Source organism: Microcaecilia unicolor, chromosome 5, assembly GCF_901765095.1.
Source record: "Microcaecilia unicolor chromosome 5, aMicUni1.1, whole genome shotgun sequence".
Classification (NCBI taxonomy): domain Eukaryota; kingdom Metazoa; phylum Chordata; class Amphibia; order Gymnophiona; family Siphonopidae; genus Microcaecilia; species Microcaecilia unicolor.
The window spans coordinates 28,181,669-28,205,722 of NC_044035.1; the positions used below are offsets into that span (position 1 = coordinate 28,181,669).

At 45.1% G+C, this 24,054-nt stretch overlaps 1 protein-coding gene across 1 annotated transcript in view; it reads left to right on the top strand.

Moving 5' to 3' along the window:
* The window catches only part of SORCS1 (sortilin related VPS10 domain containing receptor 1), a 588,550-nt gene that overhangs the window by 462,062 nt on the left and 102,434 nt on the right, over window positions 1–24,054 (top strand). Inside the window, exon 18 of the mRNA XM_030204718.1 lies at window positions 2,181–2,352. Within this exon, the coding sequence (XP_030060578.1) occupies window positions 2,181–2,352 (172 nt within the window). The remainder of the gene's footprint in view (window positions 1–2,180; window positions 2,353–24,054) is intronic.

Here is a 24,054-nt window from a genome sequence, read left to right on the forward strand (position 1 = left end):
CGGCTGTTTTTTCTCTCGGGGAATGCTCGGTTTCAAAACCAAGTGTGCGTGCCTGAGAGGATAAGCAGCCGCTTAGAAAGCAATGGGCACAGTAAAGAGCAGTGCTGGAGGAAGACCTGCTCCTCTGGGTCCTCCCCAGCCTCCAAGGAGGTCCCAATGCCAGAGTTTTCTCTCTCCTGCTCCTGTCGGGGCGCGATCACCCGGGTCCCGTCAGGAGCAGGAGAGAGAGACCCTGGCGCTGGGCCCCCCTTGGAGGCCCAGGCCCGGGTAATTTTGTTCCCCCCGCCCCCCCCCCCCCCCCTCTCGGTGGCCCTGCACTTAGCTATGTGGGTGTAAAAATTGTTCCTTGGAGGACCACTTAAATAGCAGTCCTAACTTTGGTTGCTTAGGTATATGGGTGCCACACTGAATATGGACCTCACATGCATAGCTTCTGGGTAGTAACCAACCTTGTTGGATGTGCTCCCCTATCTCCCACCTCCCTATGATCATGCCCCCTCTGATTGAGACCTCTGAACACCCCCCAGCTGATTTAGACCCCACGAACACCCCTGACCGATTCAAACCCCTTAACCCCCCACAAATTCAGATCCTACTTACGTCTATGGTGGTCTATTGGGGGTATCTGGACAAGAGCTCATGGTACTAGTGTTATAGATCAGCTTTCCATATATTTTATTTATCTTATTTATAACCCGCTTTTATTCAAAGCGGGAGCAGAGTTACATACATAAAAACATTAACAGCCAAAAAAAAAAAAAAGTCAGACCCTTAACGATCTACTTCATTCTTTAAAAAGGGCTTTACAAAATAGTGAGTCTTTAAAATACATTAAATGTAGAGTATTTTCACAGGTTCTCAACGTCCCAGTGAAGCATCCATAATGATGGATCAGCAATTGACAAGACTCGCAGTTTTGTCTCCATATAACCATATGATTTTGGAGCAGGGGCGTAGCCAGACTTCGGTGGGAGGGGGGTCCAGAGCCCGAGGTGAGGGGGCACACTTTAGCCCCCCCCCCCCGCAGCCGCCAGCACCACCACCAACAACTTTGACCCCCCCTACCGATGACGCTCTCGACCCCGCCCGCCATCGCCGTCTGCTACCTTTGCTGGCGGGGGACCCCCACCCCTGCCAGCCGGTCTTCTTCCTTCGTTTGGTTTCTGAGTCTGACGTCCTGCACGTACAATGGCGACGGCAGATTTTGGGCGGGTTGGCGGCGGCGGGGGGGGGGGGGGTTGAGAGGGTTGTCGGCAGGGGGGTCCAGGCCCCCGTGGCCCCATAGTAGCTACGCCCCTGTTTTGGAGAAGGCAGGCAAAGTTGTTGAGAAACATCAGATCTCAAAGCAATTCCTGGTTTATACATGTTCAAAACATTACAGAAGTATGTAGGCATGTCCCATATATACACTGATGAACCAACACAAGCACTTTAAACAAAACTCTGTGTGTAAAGGGAAGCCAATATAGCTCTTTTAACACTGGCGCTGTATGTTCAGATTTTGAAACTCCCATAATTAATAGTGCAAATGCATTCTGAATGACCTGCAGTGCCTGCAGTCGAAAAGAAGAAATACTTAAAAACAACAAATTATAAAAATCAAGCTTGGTTAAAATCAGGCTCTGCACGATCATTCAAAAATCCTGCACTGATACCATTCCATATAGAACTCAGCTTCCATGTATGGATGGCTGACCTCTAGTGGTAGAACCTGAGTCCATTGCTAGAGCTCACGGCAGCCATTTTAGTACACGGAGCACTAGTAGCAAGAGTGAGTGGGAATCACTCCTGGCCGGATACCCACACTGGATGGGGGTGGTCAGGGGTCTGAGTTGGCATGGGGAGAGGTGTTTTGGAGATCTGATTTGCTGGGGGATGTTTGGGGGGGATAAAGAAATTGATGGAGGCACTTAGGTCCCAGCTGATATCCAGTCGGGACCTGCGTAAATATGGGTGGCCAGCAGCAGTCCATTCAGGCCCAGATATTCAGTGTCTGTGCCCAGGCATGGCCTGACATTGAATATCCGAGTCTAACTTAGCTGGTGATGGTCAATATTTAAAAGCACGCTGACTACCACCGACTGAATATTGACCAGTCTCTTACCGGGCTTTTGATCTGAGAGCACTTATGTTATCGTTCATCAGGCGAGGCGTATTTTATTCAGGTCTTTTTCTTACAGATACAGGAAGGTGGTGTCCAATAACTGTACGGATGGCGTGCGAGAGCAGTACACGGCTAAACGTCAGCAGTGCCCTGGCAAGGCTCCACGGGGCCTCCGTATCATCACTTCCGATGGCAAGCTGATAGCAGAACAAGGGCACAATGTGACTTTTGTACTACAGCTGGAGGAGGTATAGTATAACTTCCCTTTCATGTCTTCTGTGTCTTTTCCCCAGTAAAGTCGTACGTTTACGAGCGTGGACTCTATGCTTAACAGTGAACAAACAAAATATACCCAGAGCTTTCTGAGCTGCATGCTTACTGCTTACAGCTCCTCAGTTATTTCAACATTTCTTTTCTAATAGGGAGGAGTGGCCTAGTGGTTAGAGCAGTGGCTTAGCCACAGGTGGGCTTGGGTGGGCCAGGGCCCCACCCATTTATGGCTCAGGCCCACCCAACAGTAGCACATGTTTAGTGGTAACTGGAGGGAATCCCAAGCTCCGCCAGCTGAAGATTTTCCCCTGATGGTAACGAAAACGCTACTCTCCATGACACCGGCACCTGCGCATGCTCAGTTTTCAGTGCATGCCTGCTTCCAAGGTGAAAAGAAGCATTTTCCCACCAGCTGAGATAAATTTTTTTTTTTTTTGGGGGGGGGGGGGTAGAACACTTGGTGCCCACCCAATTCCTGCCTAGGCCCACCCAAAATCTGGGTTAGAGTGGTGGAGTTGTCTGGCTACGCCCCTGGGGAACTGGGTTTGATTCCCACTCCAGGCACAGGCAGCTCCTTGTGACTCTGGGCAAGTCACTTAACCCTCCATTGCCCCATGTAAGCCGCATTGAGCCTGCCATGAGTGGGAAAGCGCGGGGTACAAATGTAACAAAAATAAAATAGATACTATTGGAGATTCTACATGGAATGTTGCTACTATTGGAGATTCTACATGGAATGTTGCTATTCCACTAGCAACATTCCATGTAGAAGCCTGCGCGGCCACATTGGTGATCTGCAAGGGCCGACTTCTACATGGAATGTTGCTAGTGGAATAGCAACATTCCATATAGAATCTCAAATAGTAGCAACAGTGGAGGAGTGGCCTAGTGGTTAGAGTGGTGGACTTGGTCCTGGGGAACTGGGTTTGATTCCCGGCACAGGCAGCTCCTTGTGACTCTGGGCAAGTCACTTAACCCTCCATTGCCCCATGTACAAATAAGTACCTTTATATAATATGTAAGCCGCATTGAGCCTGCTATGAGTGGGAAAGTGCAGGGTACAAATGTAATAAATGTTCCGTGACATTATTATATGGTTATAGTTTGAAATTCCATGCTTATCAAAAAAGTGCCTGATTTGGTCATTTTATTTGGACCTACTGCTACTACTTAGCCGATGTGTACACAGACATGGAGATCACGCTTTTATCAGTAGTTAGCTCACCTAGATAGGATTTTATATAGTGCTGGGGAGGAGACGGCTGTCTTGGTACATGTGGGTACTAATGACATAGGAAAATGTGGGAGAGAGGTTCTGGAAGCAAAATTTAGGCTCTTAGGTAGAAAGCTGAAATCCAGATCCTCCAGGGTAGCATTTTCTGAAATGCTACCTGTGCCACGCGCAGGGCCCAAGAGACAGGCAGAGCTCCAGAGTCTCAATGCGTGGATGAGACGATGGTGCAGGGAGGAGGGCTTTAGATTTGTTAGGAACTGGGCAACATTCTGGGGAAGGGGGAGCCTATTCCGAAAGGATGGGCTCCATCTTAACCAGAGTGGGACCAGGCTGCTGGCATCGGCGTTTAAGAAGGAGATAGAGCAGCTTTTAAACTAGAAATGGGGGGAAGGCCGACAGTCGCTCAAAAGAGCATGGTTCGGGATAAGGTATCTTTCAAAGATATCACCATAACAGGGAAGATAGAGTATCCTGATAGTGAGGTTGCAAAAGAGATTGTAGTAGATCGGGTATCTTTAAATAACAATAAAAGTCAGACAAAAGATTGCCAATTAATACTGTCAAGTACTAAGCATGATGTACTTAGGAACAACAAACATAGTTTGAAATGTCTATATGCGAATGCCAGGAGCCTAAGAAATAAGATGGGGGAGTTGGAATATATTGCACTAAATGAAAAATTAGATATAATAGGCATCTCTGAGACCTGGTGGAAGGAGGATAACCAGTGGGACACTGTCATACCGGGGTACAAATTATATCGTAGTGATAGGGTGAATCGGATTGGTGGAGGGGTAGCATTGTATATTAACGAGAGCCTTGAATCAAATAGATTGAAAATTCTGCAGGAAACAAAACACTCCTTGGAATCACTGTGGATTGAAATTCCATGTGCAAAGGGGAAAAGGATAGTGATAGGAGTGTACTACCGTCCGCCTGGCCAGGACGAACAGACGGATGCGGAAATGTTAAAGGAAATCAGGGACGCAAACAAACTGGGCAACACAATAATAATGGGGGATTTCAATTACCCGCATATAGACTGGGTTAATGTAACATCTGTACACGCAAGGGACATAAGATTTCTTGATGAAATCAAGGACAGCTTCATGGAACAGCTAGTTCAGGAGCCGACAAGAGAAGGAAAAATACTAGACTTAGTCCTTAGTGGTGCTCATGATCTAGTGCAGGGGGTAACGATACGAGGGCCGCTTGATAACAGTGATCATAATATGATCGGTTTTGATATTGGCATTGAAGGAAGTGAAACTAGGAAATCAAGTACGCTAGCGTTTAACTATAGAAAAGGTGATTACGACAAAATGAGAAAAATGGTGAAAAAAAGACTGAAAGGAGCAGCTCGCAGAGTAAAAAAACTTGCATCAGGCGTGGATGCTGTTTAAAAACACCATCCTGGAGGTTCAGGACAAATATATTCCACGTACTAGAAAAAAGGGAAAAAAGACTAAACGTCAGCCGGCGTGGCTAAACAGTAAGATAAAGGAAATCATTAGAGCCAAAAAACAATCCTTCAGAAAGTGGAGAAGAGAACCAACTGAAAGTAACAGGATAGATCATAAGGAATGCCAAGCCAAATGCAAAGCGGAGATAAGGAGGGCAAAAAAGGACTTTGAGAAGAAATTAGCGTTGGAAGCAAAAATACATAGTAAAAATTTTTTTAGATACATTAAAAGCAGGAAACCGGCCAAAGAGTCGGTTGGGCCGCTGGACGAAAATGGTGTTAAAGGGGCGATCAAGGAGGACAAAGCCTTAGCGGAGAAATTAAATGAATTCTTTGCTTCGGTCTTCACCGAGGAGGATTTGGGGGGGACACCGGTGCCGGAAAGAATATTTGAAGCGGGGGAGTCGGAGAAACTAAACAAATTCTCTGTAACCTTGGAGGATGTAATGGGTCAGTTCAGCAAGCTGAAGAGTAGTAAATCACCGGGACCTGATGGTATTCATCCCAGAGTATTAATAGAACTAAAAAATGAACTTGCGGAGCTACTGTTAGAAATATGCAATCTGTCCCTAAAATCGAGTGTAGTACCGGAAGACTGGAGGGTAGCCAATGTTACTCCGATTTTTAAGAAGGGTTCCAGAGGAGATCCGGGAAATTATAGACCGGTGAGTCTGACGTCGGTGCCGGGCAAGATGGTGGAGGCTATTATTAAGAATAAAATTGCAGAGCATATACAAAAACATGGACTGATGAGACAAAGTCAGCACGGATTTAGTGAAGGGAAGTCTTGCCTCACCAATCTAATGCATTTTTTTGAGGGGGTAAGCAAACATGTGGACAATGGGGAGCCGGTTGATATTGTATATCTGGATTTTCAGAAGGCGTTTGACAAAGTGCCGCACGAAAGACTCCTGAAGAAATTGCAGAGTCATGGAATCGGAGGTAGGGTATTATTATGGATTAAGAACTGGTTGAAAGATAGGAAGCAGAGAGTAGGATTGCGTGGACAGTATTCTCAGTGGAGGAGGGTAGTTAGTGGGGTCCCGCAGGGGTCTGTGCTGGGTCCGTTGCTTTTTAATGTATTTATAAATGACCTAGAGATGGGAATAACTAGTGAGGTAATTAAATTCGCCGATGACACAAAATTATTCAGGGTCGTCAAGTCGCAGGAGGAATGTGAACGATTACAGGAGGACCTTGCGAGACTGGGAGAATGGGCGTGCAAGTGGCAGATGAAGTTCAATGTTGACAAGTGCAAAGTGATGCATGTGGGTAAGAGGAACCCGAATTATAGCTACGTCTTGCAAGGTTCCGCGTTAGGAGTTACGGATCAAGAAAGGGATCTGGGTGTCGTCGTCGATGATACGCTGAAACCTTCTGCTCAGTGTGCTGCTGCGGCTAGGAAAGCGAATAGAATGTTGGGTGTTATTAGGAAGGGTATGGAGTCCAGGTGTGCGGATGTTATAATGCCGTTGTATCGCTCCATGGTGCGACCGCACCTGGAGTATTGTGTTCAGTACTGGTCTCCGTATCTCAAAAAAGATATAGTAGAATTGGAAAAGGTACAGCGAAGGGTGACGAAAATGATAGTGGGGATGGGACGACTTTCCTATGAAGAGAGGCTGAGAAGGCTAGGGCTTTTCAGCTTGGAGAAGAGACGGCTGAGGGGAGATATGATAGAAGTGTATAAAATAATGAGTGGAATGGATCGGGTGGATGTGAAGCGACTGTTCACGCTATCCAAAAATACTAGGACTAGAGGGCATGAGTTGAAGCTACAGTGTGGTAAATTTAAAACGAATCGGAGAAAATTTTTCTTCACCCAACGTGTAATTAGACTCTGGAATTCGTTGCTGGAGAACGTGGTACGGGCGGTTAGCTTGACGGAGTTTAAAAAGGGGTTAGATAGATTCCTAAAGGACAAGTCCATAGACCGCTATTAAATGGACTTGGAAAAATTCCGCATTTTTAGGTATAACTTGTCTGGAATGTTTTTACGTTTGGGGAGCGTGCCAGGTGCCCTTGACCTGGATTGGCCACTGTCGGTGACAGGATGCTGGGCTAGATGGACCTTTGGTCTTTCCCAGTATGGCACTACTTATGTACTTATGTACTTATGTACTTATGTACTTATGTACTTATATTCAGGTACACTGTGGGGTTCATTTTCAAAAGAGAAAAAACATTTAAAAAGTGGCACAAAGTAGCCATTTGTTCAAATCGCTATTTTTGAAACTCACTTTCTAAACGTTTTCTTATGCAGTTAGTTGGAAGTGCTTTCAAATCACAAAGGGGGTGTGTTGGGGGCAGGATTTGGCTTTTCCTAAGATTTGAACATTTTTTCTGCTATGATGGAACAAAACAAAAATGTATGGGGCTTACAATTTAAACATTTGGTATTTCTTCACGGAGAGAGTGGTGGATGCTTGGAATGCCCTCCCGCGGGAGGTGGTGGAGAGGAAAACGGTACCGGAATTCAAACATGCGTGGGATAAACATAAAGGAATCCTGTTCAGAAGGAAAGGATCCTCAGGAGCTTAACCGAGATTGGATAGCAGAGCCGGTAGTGGGAGGCGGGGCTGGAGGTTGGGAGGCGTGGCTAGTGCTGGGCAGACTTATACGGTCTGTGCCCTGAAGAGTACAGATACAAATCAAAATAGGGTATACACAAAAGTAGCACACATGAGTTGTCTTGTTGGGCAGACTGGATGGACCGTGCAGGTCTTTTTCTGCCGTCATCTACTATGTTACTATGTTAGACCTATTTTTGTCATGACCAAGTCAGAAAAAGGTTCCCTGAATGACCAGATGACCACTCTAGAGATTAAGACATGACCCCCCCCCCTTACTCCCCCAGTGGTCACTAAGTCCCTCTCATCCCCCCAAAATGTGAAAGAAACGGTACATACCAGCCTCTATGACAGTTTCAGATACTATAGCCAGTTCTATTACAGCAGCAAGCAGGTCCCTGGAGAAGCCTAGTGATTGGTGCAATGGACTTGTGGTGGAAAGTGTGAGCCCTCCATAATGCACCAAACACCCACTGTACCCACATATAGGTGATGCATACCATGTAAAATGAGTTTATCTTGTTGGGCAGACTGAATGGACCATACAGGTCTTTATCTGCCGTCATTTACTATGTTACTATATATTAACTTTGTCCATTTTTCTTTTATGCTTAAGAGTCCTTTTACTAAACTGTGGTAAGCACTGCAGTCAGGTGTCCTGCAGTAAATTTTTCTTGTGCATATGCTACCCATGTGCTAAAAAAAAATAGCGCTGGGGGCGTGTCTGGAGGTGGAGAGTGGGGTCTGTTCTGTGCTAATCGGTTAGTGCAGCTACATTGCCGCATGCTAACTAATTAGCACATGGTTAGCGTGAGAATCCTTATGTCTACATAATGGGTGGCATTAGGTGGTCACCCACTAATGGGAAAATTAGCTCATGGCCATTAATAGTGAAAATAGAAAAATTGGCCATTTTACCAATGTGGTAAGAATGGACTTAGTGTGCAGGAATGACCTTCATAAGGACGTGCTAAGGCCGCTTTTTACTGCAGTTTGGTAAAAGGGGCTCCTGAATTTGGAGAAAATGACTATTTCATATGACACCATTGTTCCAACAGAACACAGAATGATATGATCAAGACACTGTGACATATGGTATATCACACCCTGACTTTATCAGATAATAAGCTTTCACTCTTACACTGCTGCTTGAAATTACTTTCAACCAAAAGCTTTTTGTTGGATTATTTGTAGTAAATAATTAGCAGATTTTAGTACACACAGCTTCAGCTTTAGAAATGTTAATTTCTTTCTTCATCTCTCTCTCATTCACCCCTGAATAATTCACTGCTGAGTCACTTTAAAGTTGAAGTAACAAAACATCTGTTTACTCACAGTTTGTAGTTAGATTATAATCAGACAGGCTTTTATATACATATTACTATACATTTGTATTATCAGCTCCTTCCATGTGCTTAGATGGTAATGGATGCTCACACCACCATAGATCCTCTCAGGTTAGGAGAGATCATGAGCTCCATGTGCTCCATGTGCTGTGTCTGCTGCATCTAACCCCCACAGGAAGTTGCATAGCTATGTGACCTCTCTAAGTAATTCACATCAGAGGTCACAGAGTAATCACAGAGAAATAATAGGTGACAGGCAATGCATGTAAAAATACAATTACATTCCAACAAACCCCTTCTCATGCATAACTGTCATGCAATTATTTATTCATACAAAGTCCAAGCTTTATACGCAAATTCACAAAATGTTCTCTGGGTAACGGTTTGGTCATGATGTCAGCTGTCATCTCACTGGTGTGACAATAGTGTAGACTGATGACCCCTTCTTTCACCAACTCTCGCACGTTGTGGTATTTCGTTGCGATGTGCTTGGTGCGTGACTGAACCTTGTCATTCTGTGACAGTCGGATGCAGCTCTGATTATCTTCCATTAACTGGATTGGTCTCTTTTCAGCTATTCCGAAATCCAGCAAAAGTTTTTCAATCCACATCAGTTCTCTGCACGCTTCCGATACGGCCACGTATTCAGCTTCTGTAGAAGACAGACTCACAATACTTTGTTTATGACTGGCCCATGAAATTTGTACATTTCCATACATAAACACATATCCACTTGTGGACTTATAATTAGAATGATCCCCTGCCCAATCTGAATCACAGTAACATATTAGTTTTGGATTACTATTGGCTGAAATCTTTAATTTACAATCAATGGTACCCTTTAAATACCTTACCATCCTTTTAACTGCAGTCCAATCTGATTTGGTAGGTGAGCTGACCCTTCTGCTCAAAATTCCTACTGCATTTGCTATATCAGCCCTGTATGTGGTAGCTAGATATAAAGCTTACCTATGGCTGATCTATATTGGATGTTATCTGGTAAAGGTTCTCTTACTGTTTCATCCTTCAGAAAATCAGTGATCATGGGAGTGCTTACAACTTGGGCATCTTGCATACCTAAACTTTCAATAAGCTCATTTATTTTCTGCTTCTGGCTTAGAAGATAAGAACCATCATTTTGTTTCTCAATTTCTATACCAAGATAGTATGACACATTACCAAGTTCTTTTATCTCAACATTGTGGTTTAAACACTTTACAATGTCCTTGTACTCTTGCTCACTTTTGCTTGCAATGAGCAGATCATCAACAAAAGCTAAAATGTATGCATATTGTCCATTTGTGCACCTAGTGTACAAACATTTATCTGCTTCACCTTGCTTAAATCCTAAATTTGTCAATATTTCATGCAATTTTTCATTCCAACATTCTGCACTTTGCTTTAATCCATAAAGACCTTTGTTTAATTTACACACTAGCTGTCTTTGTTTTGTATTTATGAAACCTGTTGGCTGTTCCATGTACAAGTCTTCAGTTATATCTCCGTGAAGAAATGCTGTTTTCACATCAATGTGGTTGACTTGCATGCCTTTTGAGACTGCAATGCTCAGAAGTGTTCTAATTGTCGTGTGTTTCACTACAGGTGCAAACACTTCATCAAATCTTCTCCATATTTTTGAAGATATCCCTTTGCCACTAATCTGGCTTTATACCTTTCCACTTTTCCTTGTGCATTCCTTTTTAACTTGAATACCCATTTGCATCCTATAGCTTTCTTGCCAGGAGGTAATTTTGTAAGAATCCAAGTATTATTTTTATCCAATGCATCAATTTCTTCTTGTGCAGCTTTATGCCATTCAGCAGCTTCTTCTGCTGGCATTTTCTCAATCTCATCCCATGTTAAGGGCTCTTGAGCTTCTGCTGACTTTGTTAGGTAAGACAGTCTTGGGGGTGGAACACCTTTGTTTTCCCTGGATGAGCGTCTGACAACAGGTTGGTCTGACCTTTCCGCATCCTCTAAATCTGAGAGTCCTTCTCCAATTGATTCCCCTTCTCCAACTGTACTGTCTTCTTCAATGATCCTTTCTGTGTCTGTTTCCTCTGCCTGTTCCTCGTTAGATACAGATGAGTTGCTTTCAGACATCTGCCTTGGTATGGCATTTATATACACTGGCATGTCTATTATGGTTCTAGTTTCATATTCTGGATGATAAGGCTCATCTGGGATAATCCAGCCTTTATCAACCCTTTTGTTTTCATCAAAATATGTAACATGTCTTATGCCAACAATGCCAGTTTTCAGATTCAAAATTCTATATCCTTTGTGTCCTGGAGCATAGCCAACTAAAATGCCCCTTTCTGTTGTGGAATCCAGCTTATGCCTTCTTTGCTTTGGTACATGAGCATATGCTGTACTTCCAAATGTTCTTATGTGTGACAGGTTTGGCTTCCTACCATGCCATGTCTCATGTGGTGTGCGCTCAGCGCCTTTAGTTGGCATTCTGTTTTGTAGGTACACTGCTGTGAGAATGGCTTCCCCCCATAGTCTTTTAGGGAGATTGCTATCTGACAGCATACATCTGGTCATTTCCACAAGTGACCTAAATTTTCTCTCTGCAACAGAATTTTGCTCTGGTGTATAAGCTACTGTTGTGATATGTTGAATGCCTTCTTGTTCTAGAAATGTGCGCATGCTTTGTGAAGTGAACTCACCACCATTGTCGGTCTGAAGAACCTTTGGTTTTCTTTCAAATTTATTGCTCACCATGGCTACGTATTTCTTCAGCATGTCTGTGACTTGACTTTTTTCTTTCAGCAAATAGGCCACACAGTATCTAGAGAAATCATCCAAGAATATTAGCACAAATCTGTTATTTCCCAATGATGGGATATTAAACGGTCCACATAAGTCACTGTGTATTAAGTCCAGCACTTTATTACTCCTATTTCCTGTGTATGCAGGAAATGAGGGTCTCACACCTTTTTGAGTAACACAGTCTATGCATTTCTCCATTTTACCAGCATCTGCACTTATCTGAATGCCAGTGGCCAGTTGCTTACTGTAAAGATCCTGGATCACCTTAGAATCACGATGTCCCAGGCGGCGATGCCAGATTTCCAGACTACATTTACCATCATTCTTCCTTACTTGCGCCATATGTGAGGCTTCACCTGAAATGCTCAGTTTATAAACATCATTATGCATAAAAGCTTCAGCATACACTTCATCATTTTAGAGATTGTGCACTTACTATTTTCAAAATGAATCACAAATCCCTTCTTATCTAATGTAGATACACTAAGCATATTACAAACTGCTTGGGGAATATACAAGACATCACTTACAGGAATTTCTTTAACTTCATTAGACACTTTGCATTTTAAGAATCCAATACCTTTTGCTTGGATCTTAGCAGTCCCTGCGTTTGCAGTTTTAAGAATACCTTCCTCTGGACACATTTCCTGAAAGAAATCTTTACAATTGGTTAAATGGCATGTGCTCCCTGAATCCAAAATCCAAGTACTTTCATTTGAATTATTATTTACCATAGTCAAAGATTTTTCTGTCATTAGAAAGCCCTTGTGTTTATCTTTGTCCTTCATACATTTCCTGGTTTGAAAATTCTTTAGTTCCATTGGCTTAGGTGAGCTAGAGGGAGTGTTTTGTGTTTCCTTACACCATTTAGATACATGTCCCTCCTTTCCACATGAGTAGCAAATCAGCTTGCCCTTGGGTGGAGTTTTCCCATAGCTCCGCCTTCCTCTGTTCTTTGCCAAGAAATTTGTTTCATTTCTCTCTGACTTGCTTTGAGAACACATCTCCTCAGAATCATTTATTATGCATTCCTGCCTTAGTTTAGATGTTGCCTGTTCAAAAGATTGCCCTTCAATGGCTTCATTTACAGACCTAAAAACATCAAACTTCTTTGATAGTGAGGTAAAAAGAAATGCTCTTTTCAATGCATCACACATGGGAATTCCAGAAAGTTCTAGCTTTTGAAATGAAGACATAAGATGCATAATGTGATCATTACATTTACTTTTATCCCTTAATTTGGTTTCATTCAACTCTGCCAACCAAATTGGTTGCTGCTTTGCATATGTAGTTGCATACATAGTTCTCAGTTTATATAAAATGTCCTTTGGTGTATCTTTTCCCTCCACTAATATGGCTTGTTTCTCTGAGAGAGCTTCCAAAAGCATGCACTTCACATAATAGTTTGCATTGTCCCATTCAGCCATATTTTCAGCTGTTCTGTCTTGGTCTAAGCATATATTTAATCCTTTTGCTCGAAGGAGACATATGAATCTTAGTTCCCACTGCTGATAATTAAACTCAGTTAATTTAGGCACCTTGAGAGAATAGAACAATGGTGAATTTCCTCCCTCAGCCATTTTCTTAGCCTTCTGTCTGCTGTGTGGGGGGAGAGAGAGACAGACTGAATCTTTCCTTTAAAACTTAAGAGAAAAATGTGGCTTTTTTTACTGCCTGGTAATATTTCTCTTCTTTTTCAATTCCTGGCCCTGGGCCCATAACCCTTTTGTTGGATTATTTGTAGTAAATAATTAGCAGATTTTAGTACACACAGCTTCAGCTTTAGAAATGTTAATTTCTTTCTTCATCTCTCTCTCATTCACCCCTGAATAATTCACTGCTGAGTCACTTTAAAGTTGAAGTAACAAAACATCTGTTTACTCACAGTTTGTAGTTAGATTATAATCAGACAGGCTTATATATACATATTACTATACATTTGTATTATCAGCTCCTTCCATGTGCTTAGATGGTAATGGATGCTCACACCACCATAGATCCTCTCAGGTTAGGAGAGATCATGAGCTCCATGTGCTCCATGTGCTGTGTCTGCTGCATCTAACCCCCACAGGAAGTTGCATAGCTATGTGACCTCTCTAAGTAATTCATATCAGAGGTCACAGAGTAATCACAGAGAAATAATAGGTGACAGGCAATGCATGTAAAATACAATTACATTCCAACAACTTTCAACCAAAAGCTTCAGACTTTTACAGACAGGTAGCTTTATTCTTGTGAAATATATTACTATCATGAAGCACATGCAAAGAATTAACTCCAGACATAAATTTCTAAAAACAGTCTGGTCAGTAATTGCTACACAAACAAGGGCATTTTCGAAAGAGAAGGACGCCCATCTTTCGACACAAATTGGGAGATGGGCATCCTTCTCTCAGGGTCACCCAAATCGGCATAATCGAAAGCCGATTTTGGGCGTCCTCAACTGCTTTCTGTCGCGGGGACAACCAAAGTTCCCAGGGGTGTGTCGGCAGTGTGCCGAAAGCGAAATGGAGCGTGCTTAAGAGATGGGCGTCCTCGGCCAATAATGGAAAAAAGAAGGGTGTCCCTGACGAGCATTTGGCCGATTTTACTTGGTCCCTTTTTTATCACGACTAAGCCTCGAAAAGGTGCCCGAACTGACCAGATGACCTCCCCTGACTCCCCCAGTGGTCACCAACCCACTCCCACCCTAAAAAAAAAAATTAAAAAGCATTTTTTCCAGCCTCTATGCCAGCCTCAAATGCCATACCCAGCTCCATCACAGCAGTATGCAGGTCCCTGGAGCAGTTTTTAGTGGGTGCAATGCACTTCTGGCAGGCGGATCCAGGCACCCCCCCCCCCCTACCTGTTACACTTGTGGTGGTAAATGTGAGCCCTCCATAACCCAACCGAAACCCACTGTACCCACATGTAGGTGCCACCTTCAAATGTAAGGGCTATGGTAGTGGTGTACAGTTGTGGGGAGTGGGTTTGGGGGGGGCTTGGGGGGCTCAGCACCCAAGGTAAGGGAGATATGTACCTGGGAGCAATTCATGAAGTTCACTGCAGTGCCCCCTAGGGTGCCCGGTTGGTGACCTGGCATGTGAGGGGGACCAATGCTCTACGAATGCTGGCTCCTACCACGACTAAAGGGCTTGGTCGTAAGAAAAACAAGACCAGGTAAAGTCGTCAAAATGCTCGTCAATTATGGGTCGAGGACGGCCATGTGTTATGCACGCCCAAGTCCCGCCTTTGCTATGCCTCCGACACGCCCCCGTGAACTTTGGTCATCCCCGCGATGGAAAAGCAGTTGGGGATGCCCAAAATCGGCTTTCGATTATACCGATTTGGGCGACCCTGTGAGAAGGATGCACATCTTTCGATTTGTGTCGAAAGATGGGCGTCCTTCTCTTTCGAAAATAAGCCTGTAGGGTTACCATGCGTCTGGATTTACCCAGACGTGTCCTCTTTTTTGAAGACATAGCCGGGCATCTGGGCGGGGTTTACCAGCCTACCTGTTTGTCTGGATTTGCAGACGAATGGGCAGGCTGGCGGGGGTGGGGGTGGGCGGACCTCAGGGGTGTCCTATCCTCCCCTCCCCTACCTTTGTGTGGTGCTCTGGTGGTCTTGCAAGGTCACTGCTTGAACTCTTAGCAGGCATTTTGAATCGGCGCTCGGAGCAAGAAAGGTCTACAGCCACACCGGGCAGGAAAGAGGGGGCTGCCCCGAAAAAGCCGCTGGACCACCATGGCACTACAGTAAGGTACAGGAGAGGAGGGGAAGTGTAGTGAATGGAGTCATGTGGGTGGAGGGAGTCTGGAAAATTGTGGAGGGGATAACATAGGGGGGAGAGAGAGGGAATCTGGCTTTCTTTGTGGGGTATCAAAGTGACAGGGGTCGGGCGGGAGTGTGGCATATATGGGGTTGGGTGCAACGGTGAGGTATGACAGGGGCAGGGTGAGGGTGTGACCGGGGCAGGGCATGAGTCCTCTTTTTGGGGGAGAGGGGGGGTAAATATGGTAACCCTAAGTGCCACAGAATATGCCCGGTTAGCTCCTTAGCTGAAACTGGCTATTTTATGGATGTTCTGGAGGTGAAGTCAGCACTTACAGAGTTAAATGCTGATTTTCAGCACTTAACTACATAAGGTAACTGCATAAATAGGACGGAATAAAACACAGTATTACCTTTATGTGCATAAGCACTGAATATCGCACTTAACTCCATATGTTTTAACTGGCTGTGTATGCCTGGTATTCTGTGCCAGTTCCCAGACATTGCCCAGCATTGCATATCCAGGGATAAAGCCAACAGCAGCCAAAATATAGGCAGGACGCAACAGAGACAGCCTGTATTAATCATTGCCCGCCATAGCACCTGAGCAACAACATAGACACTGCTGTCTAGCTGACACCAACCGGCACCTATTTTGTAAAAGTCTGCTCCCCCTGAGATCAGAACCTGGCTACGCCTCTGCACCCCTGGTTCTCCTTTCTTCCAGGGTATACATGTTCAGATCATCAAGTCTCTCCTCGTATGTCTTGCTATTCAAACCGCATACCATTTTTGTCGCGTTTCTTTGAACCACTTCCAATCTTTTTACTTCTTCAGCAAGATACGGCCTCCAAAACTGAGGCCCTGGTTAGTTTCAGAGGGATCTTTCTTAAGGGTGAGGGGCAGTGTTCTATAAACCCCATCACAGTGCTGAAAACATAACTAGTTATATCTCATGGTAATATTCAGCGCAGACCGGCTAAGTTTGGCAGCCAAATCAGATCACCTAAATAGCAGTTCTATCTTTGGCCGCTATAAACTTAACTGGCCAGTGCTGAATATTGACATTGCCGATTAAGCTTGAGTGGCCAAAAAAAAAAAAAGGATATTCAATGCTGGTCACCAGAAATGGCCTGACATTAAGTATCCAGGGTCAGTGCCGATCACAGCTGAATACTGGCCTCGGAGTTTGGAACACGATGCCAGTCTACAGGTAAGCAGAGATGAAAAATATATATTTCTTACATAATTTGTGTTTCTATATAATGTCAGCAAAGTACTTTGTGATCTTATATATAATCATTTATTTATACCAGAACAGGCAAGATGGAATTATATGACCCATAGCCATCAAGGTTAAACACTGACCTCTTCAGAAGCATGAACACACATGGGGAAATCTGAGTAAATTCATTCAGCTCATGCAGCGTGTATAAAGCATGCCAAACCAGGCTGAAAAATGCATGCTTCTGTGACTTTGCTTGAGGATATGTGAATTAGATTCCTGAAAGAATAAGGAAAAAACAGCTCAATTCTTTCCACTTCAGAAAGTTCACACCAAGGTTCCTGAGGTGAAGGCTCTGCTGGCTGACCTTTTCAATGTTTCACTAGAGTCGAGAGTGGTCCCGGAGGGCTGGAGAAGAGCAGATGAGGTCCCTATCCACAAAAGTGGAAGTAAGGAAAAGGTTGGGAACTACAGGCTGGTAAATCTGAGTTATGTGATAAGTAAACTAATGGAAATGCTTTTAAAACAGAGAATAGTAAAGTCTTTGGAATCCAATGAATTACAGAACCCAAGGCAACATGGTTTCACTAGAGACAAGTCTTGTCAGACAAATCTGATTAATTTCTTTGACTGGGTGACCAGAGAGTTGGATTGAGGGAGAGTGCTTTAAGCGGTGTATTTAGATTTTAGCAAAGCCTTTGACATGGTTCTACGTAGGCGACTAATAAATAAACGGAGTGTCCTTGGTATGGGCCCCAAAGTGACTGACTGTGTTAGGAGCTGGTTGAGTGGAAAATGACAGAGGGTAGTGGTAAATGGAGCCCATTCTGAGGAAAAGGTGTTACCAGTGGTGTGTCGCAAGGTTTGGTTCTAAGGATGTCTGGTAAGGTTTGCCTCTTTGTGGATGAAACCAAAATCTGCAATAGGGTAGACACACCTGATGGTGTGGATAATACGAGGAAGGACTTAGTGAAGCTAGAGGAATGGTCTGGAATTTGGCAGCTTAGATTGAATGCTAAAAATGCAGGATCAACTCAGGGGAACTTCAGGCACAGCTCCTTGTGACTGTGGGCAAGTCATTTAACCCTCCATTGCCCCAGGTACAAATAAGTAACTGTATATGTAAGCCACATTGAGCCTGCCATGAGTGGGAAAGCGCGGGGTACAAATGTAACTAAAATAAAAAGTTTAGGGGGTGAAGAACATTTGTGCACGAAAGAGGAGTGGGATTTAGGTGTGGTTGTATGTGATGATTTTAAGGCGGCTAAACAGGTAGAAAAGGTGACAGCGAAAGCTAGAAGGATGCTTTGGTGCATAGGAAGAGGAATGGCCAGTAGGAAACAGGAAATGATGATGCTCCGATATAAGACTTGGGTGAGATCTCTTATAGAATATTGTGTACAATTGTGGAGATCGCACCTTCAAAAAGATATAAGCAGGATGGAGTCGGTCCAGAGGGAGGCTACTGAAATGGTCAGTAGTTTTCATCATAAAGTACATTGGAGACAGACAAGATCTCAATATGTATTCTTTGAAAAAAGACTGGAGAGGGGGAAATATGTACATACCTTTCTCGCATAAATGCACAAGAGGCAAGTCTCTTTCAATTGAAGCTCTGGAATGAGGGGGCTTAGGATGAAGGTGAAGTAGCCTGAGGAAATACTCCTTCATAGAAAGGGTGATGAATTTGTGAAATGACCTCTGGTGGAAGTGATGAAGATGAAAACAGTATATGAAGCTTGGGACAAGTACATAGGATATCTAAGGGAGTGATAGGGAGAGTAGATGGCTTGTATAGACAGACTGGATAGATTGGAGGACGATATTCAAACCGGTTGGCGGTGAGACTGGATATTCATTGCCTGGTCATTTTGACCGGTTTAAAATTAACCGGCCAAGCCATTATTCAGCACTGGCCGTTTAAGTTTATGACAGCCAAAGATAGGCCTGCTATTTCAGCAGTCCTATTTAGCCGCCATACTTAGCTGGTGATGCGCTGAATATTAGCGTACTAGACTTTGAGCCCGTAAAAACGGGCTATTATAGGAAGGGGGGGTTGAAACGCCCGCCCCCACCGCCGAGTTCGCCGCTGCCCCTCCCCCTCCGAGTTCGCGCCCCCCCACCGAGCCGTCACCACCCACCTTCCACCCGGCCGGGCCCTCGCTCCGCTATTGAAACAGCGAGGGTCCGGGAACGCAGCACTGAGCTCTGCTGAGCTGCCGACGTCGGCCTTCGTTCTTCTTCTCTGCCTGTCCCGCCCTCGTGTGACGTAACGTCGTCGAGGGCGGGACAGAGGCAGAGAAGAAGAAGGAAAGGCGATGTCGGCAGCTCAGCAGAGCTCAGTGCTGCGTTCCCGGACCCTCGCTGTTTCAATAGCGGAGCGAGGGCCCGACCGGGTAGAAGGTGGGTGGCGGCGGCGACTCGGGTGGGGGGAGCGTTAGACGGCGGTGTCCCTCCCTCAGCATTAATGCGCAGTACAGACCCTCTGTGTTCCGCCCCCCGTCATCACGTATTGACGTGGGGGCGGGGCAGAGAAGGTCTCTACTGCGCATTTGCGAGTGAGTATGGTCACTCACCGTTTATATGTTTGATAGTCAGTTATATCGTGCAATATAAGCGGTTAGCCACTAGGTGCTGATCATGAGTACTCAGTGGCAGACAACTGGCTATAACCACTGAATATTTGTGGAAAGCTGGTTAAGCACTATTTAAATGGCAGGAGCCATTCCTGGCTGGTTAAATAGTGCTGAATATCGGGGGGGGGGGGGGGGGGGAGGTCTTTATCTGCCTACATTTTTCTCTGTTTTTCATGTAAATGTGTTTCTTAGAAAATGCAGCTACTGTACCTTGGAATGTGTGACAGAAAAACCTTTGCCAGCATCTTTACAATGTGTTGAATGTTATAATATAGTGTACTAGTAAAAAAAGGCCCGTTTCTGACACAAATGAAACGGGTGCTAGCAAGGTTTTCCTCGGAGTGTGTATGTTTGGGAGAGTGTATGTGAGAGTGACTGTGTGTGTGAGAGAGAGTGAAAGTGTGAGTGTGTGTGTGAGAGAGAGAGAGTGTGAGTGTGTCTGTGAGAGTGTGTGTGTGAGAATGAGAGTGTGTGCAAGTGCGTATGTGAGACACAGTGTGATTGAGAGTGTGTGTGTGTGTGTGTGTGTGTGTGTGTGTGTGTGAGAGAGAGAGAGTGTGTGTGAGACAGAGATTCTCTGTGAGAGTGAGTGTTTGAGTGACTGTGTGACAAATAGAGAGTGAATGTGATACAGTGTGAGACAGTGTGAGAGTGTGAGTCAGAAAGACATTGTATGTGAGACAGAGAGTGTGTGTGTGACAGAGATACCTCCCTTCCTCTCTCTCTCTCTCTCTCTCTCTCTCTGGTGTCAGGCCTCCCCCCCCCCCCCTCTCTCTCTGTTGTCTGAAATTCCAGCCACTGCACCCAAGCAATTGGTGTGCTGGAGGAGCGGGAGAGAGAGAGAGAGAGAGAGAGAGAGAGAGAGAGAGAGAGTGTGTGGGGGGGGGGGGGAGGGGGATGTGTTGGGGGAGGGGTTCAGCTTGGAAGAAGAGGTGTGCGGGGGGTTCAGGAAGCGCTACCAGATGCGAGTGAGAGAGTGAGTGTGTGTGTGTGTGTGTGTGTGGGGGGGGGGGGGTTCAGGAAGCGATGCCAGATGACAGAGTGAGTGAGTGTGTGTGTGTGGGGGGGAGGGCAGGGGGTTCAGGAAGCACTGCCAGATGAGAGAGAGAGAGAGTGAGTGAGTGTGTGTGTGTGTATGGGGTGTCAGGAAGCGCTGCCAGATGAGAGAGAGTGAGTGTGTGTGTGTGTGGGGGGGGGGAGGGTTCAGGAAGTGCTGCCAGATGAGAGACAGAGTGAGTGAGTGAGTGTGTGTGTGTGTATAGGGTTTCAGGAAGCGCTGCCAGATGAGAGAGAGTGTGTGTGTGTGTTGGAGGGGGGGTATGTTGGGGGGGGGTTCAGCTTGGAAGAAGAGGGGTGTGGGGGTTCAGGAAGCGCTGCCAGATGAGAGTGAGAGAGACAGTGTGTATGTGTGTTGGAGGGGTGTGTGGGGGTGTGTGTGTGTTGGGGGTTTCAGCTTTGAAGAAGAGGTGTGTGTGGTGCTGCCAGATGAGTGAGTGAGTGTGTGTGTGTGTGTGGGGGGGGGGGTTCAGGAAGCACTGCCAGATGAGAGTGAGTGTGGGGGGGGGATTCAGGAAGCGCTGTGAGTGAGTGAGTGTGTGTGTTGTATAGTTCAGTTTTGTGGGGGGGGGGGGATCCTGCTTTGAAGAAGAACGAAAAGGAGTGTGAAGAACGAAGGAAGCGCCTCCTCCGCGCGATGCACCCCCCCACCCGCCATCCCACCCACCGTGATGCACCTGACCGCCACCATCCCACCCACCGTCGCCATCGCACCCACCGCCGCGTAGTTTTGCTGGCGGGGGACCCAAAATCCCGCCAGCAGAAGTCCTGTGTTGTCTGCTAAGTCTCACTCCAGCGAACTTCGGCGTTGCTAGCCTGTGCAGGTAGTGCTTCTGTGCGTCTGACGTCCTGCACATGCAGGACGTCAGACACACAGAACCCCGCCCTGCACAGGCTAGCAACGCCGAAGATCGCTGGAGTGAGACTTAGCAGACAACACAGGACTTCTGCTGGCAGGATTTTGGGTCCCCCGCCAGTAAAACTACGTGACGATGGGTGGCTTGGGGGGGTGTTGCGGGGGGGTGTTGCACCTCCTGCATTCTGTGGTCGGGGCTTCTTTTGAACTGCAGCTTTGGGGGGGGGGGGGGACGGCACGGGGGGGTGGGTGTTGGAGGTCCAGCATTCTGTGGGCGGGGCTTCTACTGCGGAGCTTTGTTGGTTGGCTTGGGGGGTGTTGGACCTCGAACAGTGGGTCTCCGGAGTCATTTGGACTCCGGAGCTTTGGAGGTGGTTTCCCTCCAGTTTTTTTCAGCGTGTGGGTCGGGAGGTTGGTAGCGTGCGTTTCCTAGGCAGGGGGAGGAGTAGGGAAACACACGGAGCATGTTTCCCTACTCCTCCACCTGCTTGGTTGAGATCCCTTCCTTTAGTTTACTGTTTTCCGCCCTCGTCGTCATGACGTTTGATGCGAGGGCGGGGCACGGGTCTGTGAAGTGGCTTCACCACCATGAATCCACAAACCTTTCAGGGAGTGACTGAGTGACTTCAGAACGTTGTCTTCAGAACGTTGAGGGTGAGTTTTATTATAGTAGATGATTACTGCAACGGAATTTATGCAGGATGCAAAGAACAACTAATCAAGAAACTTCAGACCGCCCAGAACACAGCAGCGAGATTGATCTTTGGTAAATCAAAATTCGAATCTGCCAAGCCCCTTCTTGAAAAATTACACTGGCTTCCCATTAAGGAACGTATTGCCTTTAAGGTTTGCACCTTGATTCATAGGATTATTTACGGAGAAGTTCCTGGATACATGTTAAATCTAATAGATCTACCACCCAGAAACAGTTCCTGCTTTTCCCGATCCTTCCTAAATTTACATTATCCAGATTGCAACGGCCTTAAATACAAATCTACCTACGCATCCAGCTTCTCCTTCATAGGCACACAGCTATGGAATGCACTACCCAAAATCTTAAGATCAATTCAGAACCATCTAAATTTCAGGAAATTACTGAAGACCACCCTGTTCAAGAAGGCTTACCTTCCAGACTCAACCTAGCTTACTTCTTCTTTGTTACAGCAAAATTAATGCACTCTATTGTCTTTAATTATCTTTTGATTAACTCTGTTGTTTTATACGTTGCATATTCGATTCTATCTTATTATTACATTGTTTAATTGTATTTTACTAACTGTAGCCTGCACTGCGGTATTGTGTAAGCCACATTGAGCCTACAACTAGTGGGAAAATGTGGGGTATAAATGTGTTAAATAAATAAATAAATATGGTTTATATTGGGAGATAATTATTGGAGGTTGCCACAAACAGGTCCTTTGAAGGTGTTCTATTGCATGGCCAAAATTACATTTTCTTTCAATATTATTAATGTTCAGAAACGAGAAGGTTTTGGTGGGTGGAGGCAGGCACTGTTGAGCCGCTGAATGATACGACTGTTTGAAATTGCTACCCCTCTTCCATGGTTTCTAATGCTTAGGGGCCCTTTTACTAAGCAGCAGTAGAGCTAACGGGGGGGGGGGGGGGGTAGCATGTGTCAAATCGGCACTACCGCCGGGGCAGTGCGGGCACCCGGCAGTAATTTCGAAGTTGGCACATGCTGTTTCCCATGGAAGAAAATATTTTTCTATTTTCTACCATGGGGACATTGCCAGCACTAATTGGCAGCACAGTCACATTGGCACGCACTGCCTGATTACCGCAAGAGTAGCGCGTGAGCCCTTACCTCTAGGTCAATGGGTGGGAGTAAGGGCTCAGGCAGTAAATAGCTGTGCACTACTTTTTATTTATTTATTTATATTTTTTTCTTTATTTATGCTTTACAAGTTACACAAATTTCACTTGCAAAATTGAAACACAGAGAGGAAAAAGTATCAAATGAATATCAATACAACAAAATTTTTACATCTCTTGATTAGAACCATAAATCTAAGGGAGAAACATAGGGAGCGTATTCCAAAAAGGTTAAGGAGAACCTATCACAAATAACTAATTATCAGAAACTGGCCTGACCGTTTAATTCTCTCATTTTATATTTTCCAACTTCTCTCACTTCTTGGGTCCACTGGGTATACTTTTTGAATCTAAGAAAGCTTTAAGTTGTTCCGGCTCCCAAAAAATATATTTATTGTCCAGATATCTTATTATACATTTACAGGGAAATGTTAGTAGAAACTTCGCTCCTATCAAATTTGTTTCTTTTTGAAGAGCCAGAAATTTCCTCCTTTTGTCCTGAGTAGATTTTATGACATCTGGATAGATCCAAATTCTGTGTCCACAAAAAGTTTTAGTGCAACTGTGCACTACTTTTAATTTTCCCACATGACCATTTACTGCCCCTATTTAACAAAGCCCTTTTTCCCAGCCACGGTAAAAAAAAAATGGTCCAGTCCATGCCAATTTCATTCATCCAAATTACCGCAGGTCACCTTTTACCGCAGTTTAGTAAAAGGACCCCTTAAAGAGCAGCCTTTTCCTACTAATGGTGGCTCAGAAGAATGAATATTTGCTTGTTTGAATGGCCAGCTGGATTTGCTCTGAATTGCCTCTGCTTCCATGCTCCTGCTATTGAACATTCTCTACGGTGAAGTTCCTGGTTACATGTTGAACCTAATAAATCTACCGTCCAGAAAAACAGTACCAGTCAATCCCGAACTTACTTAAACCT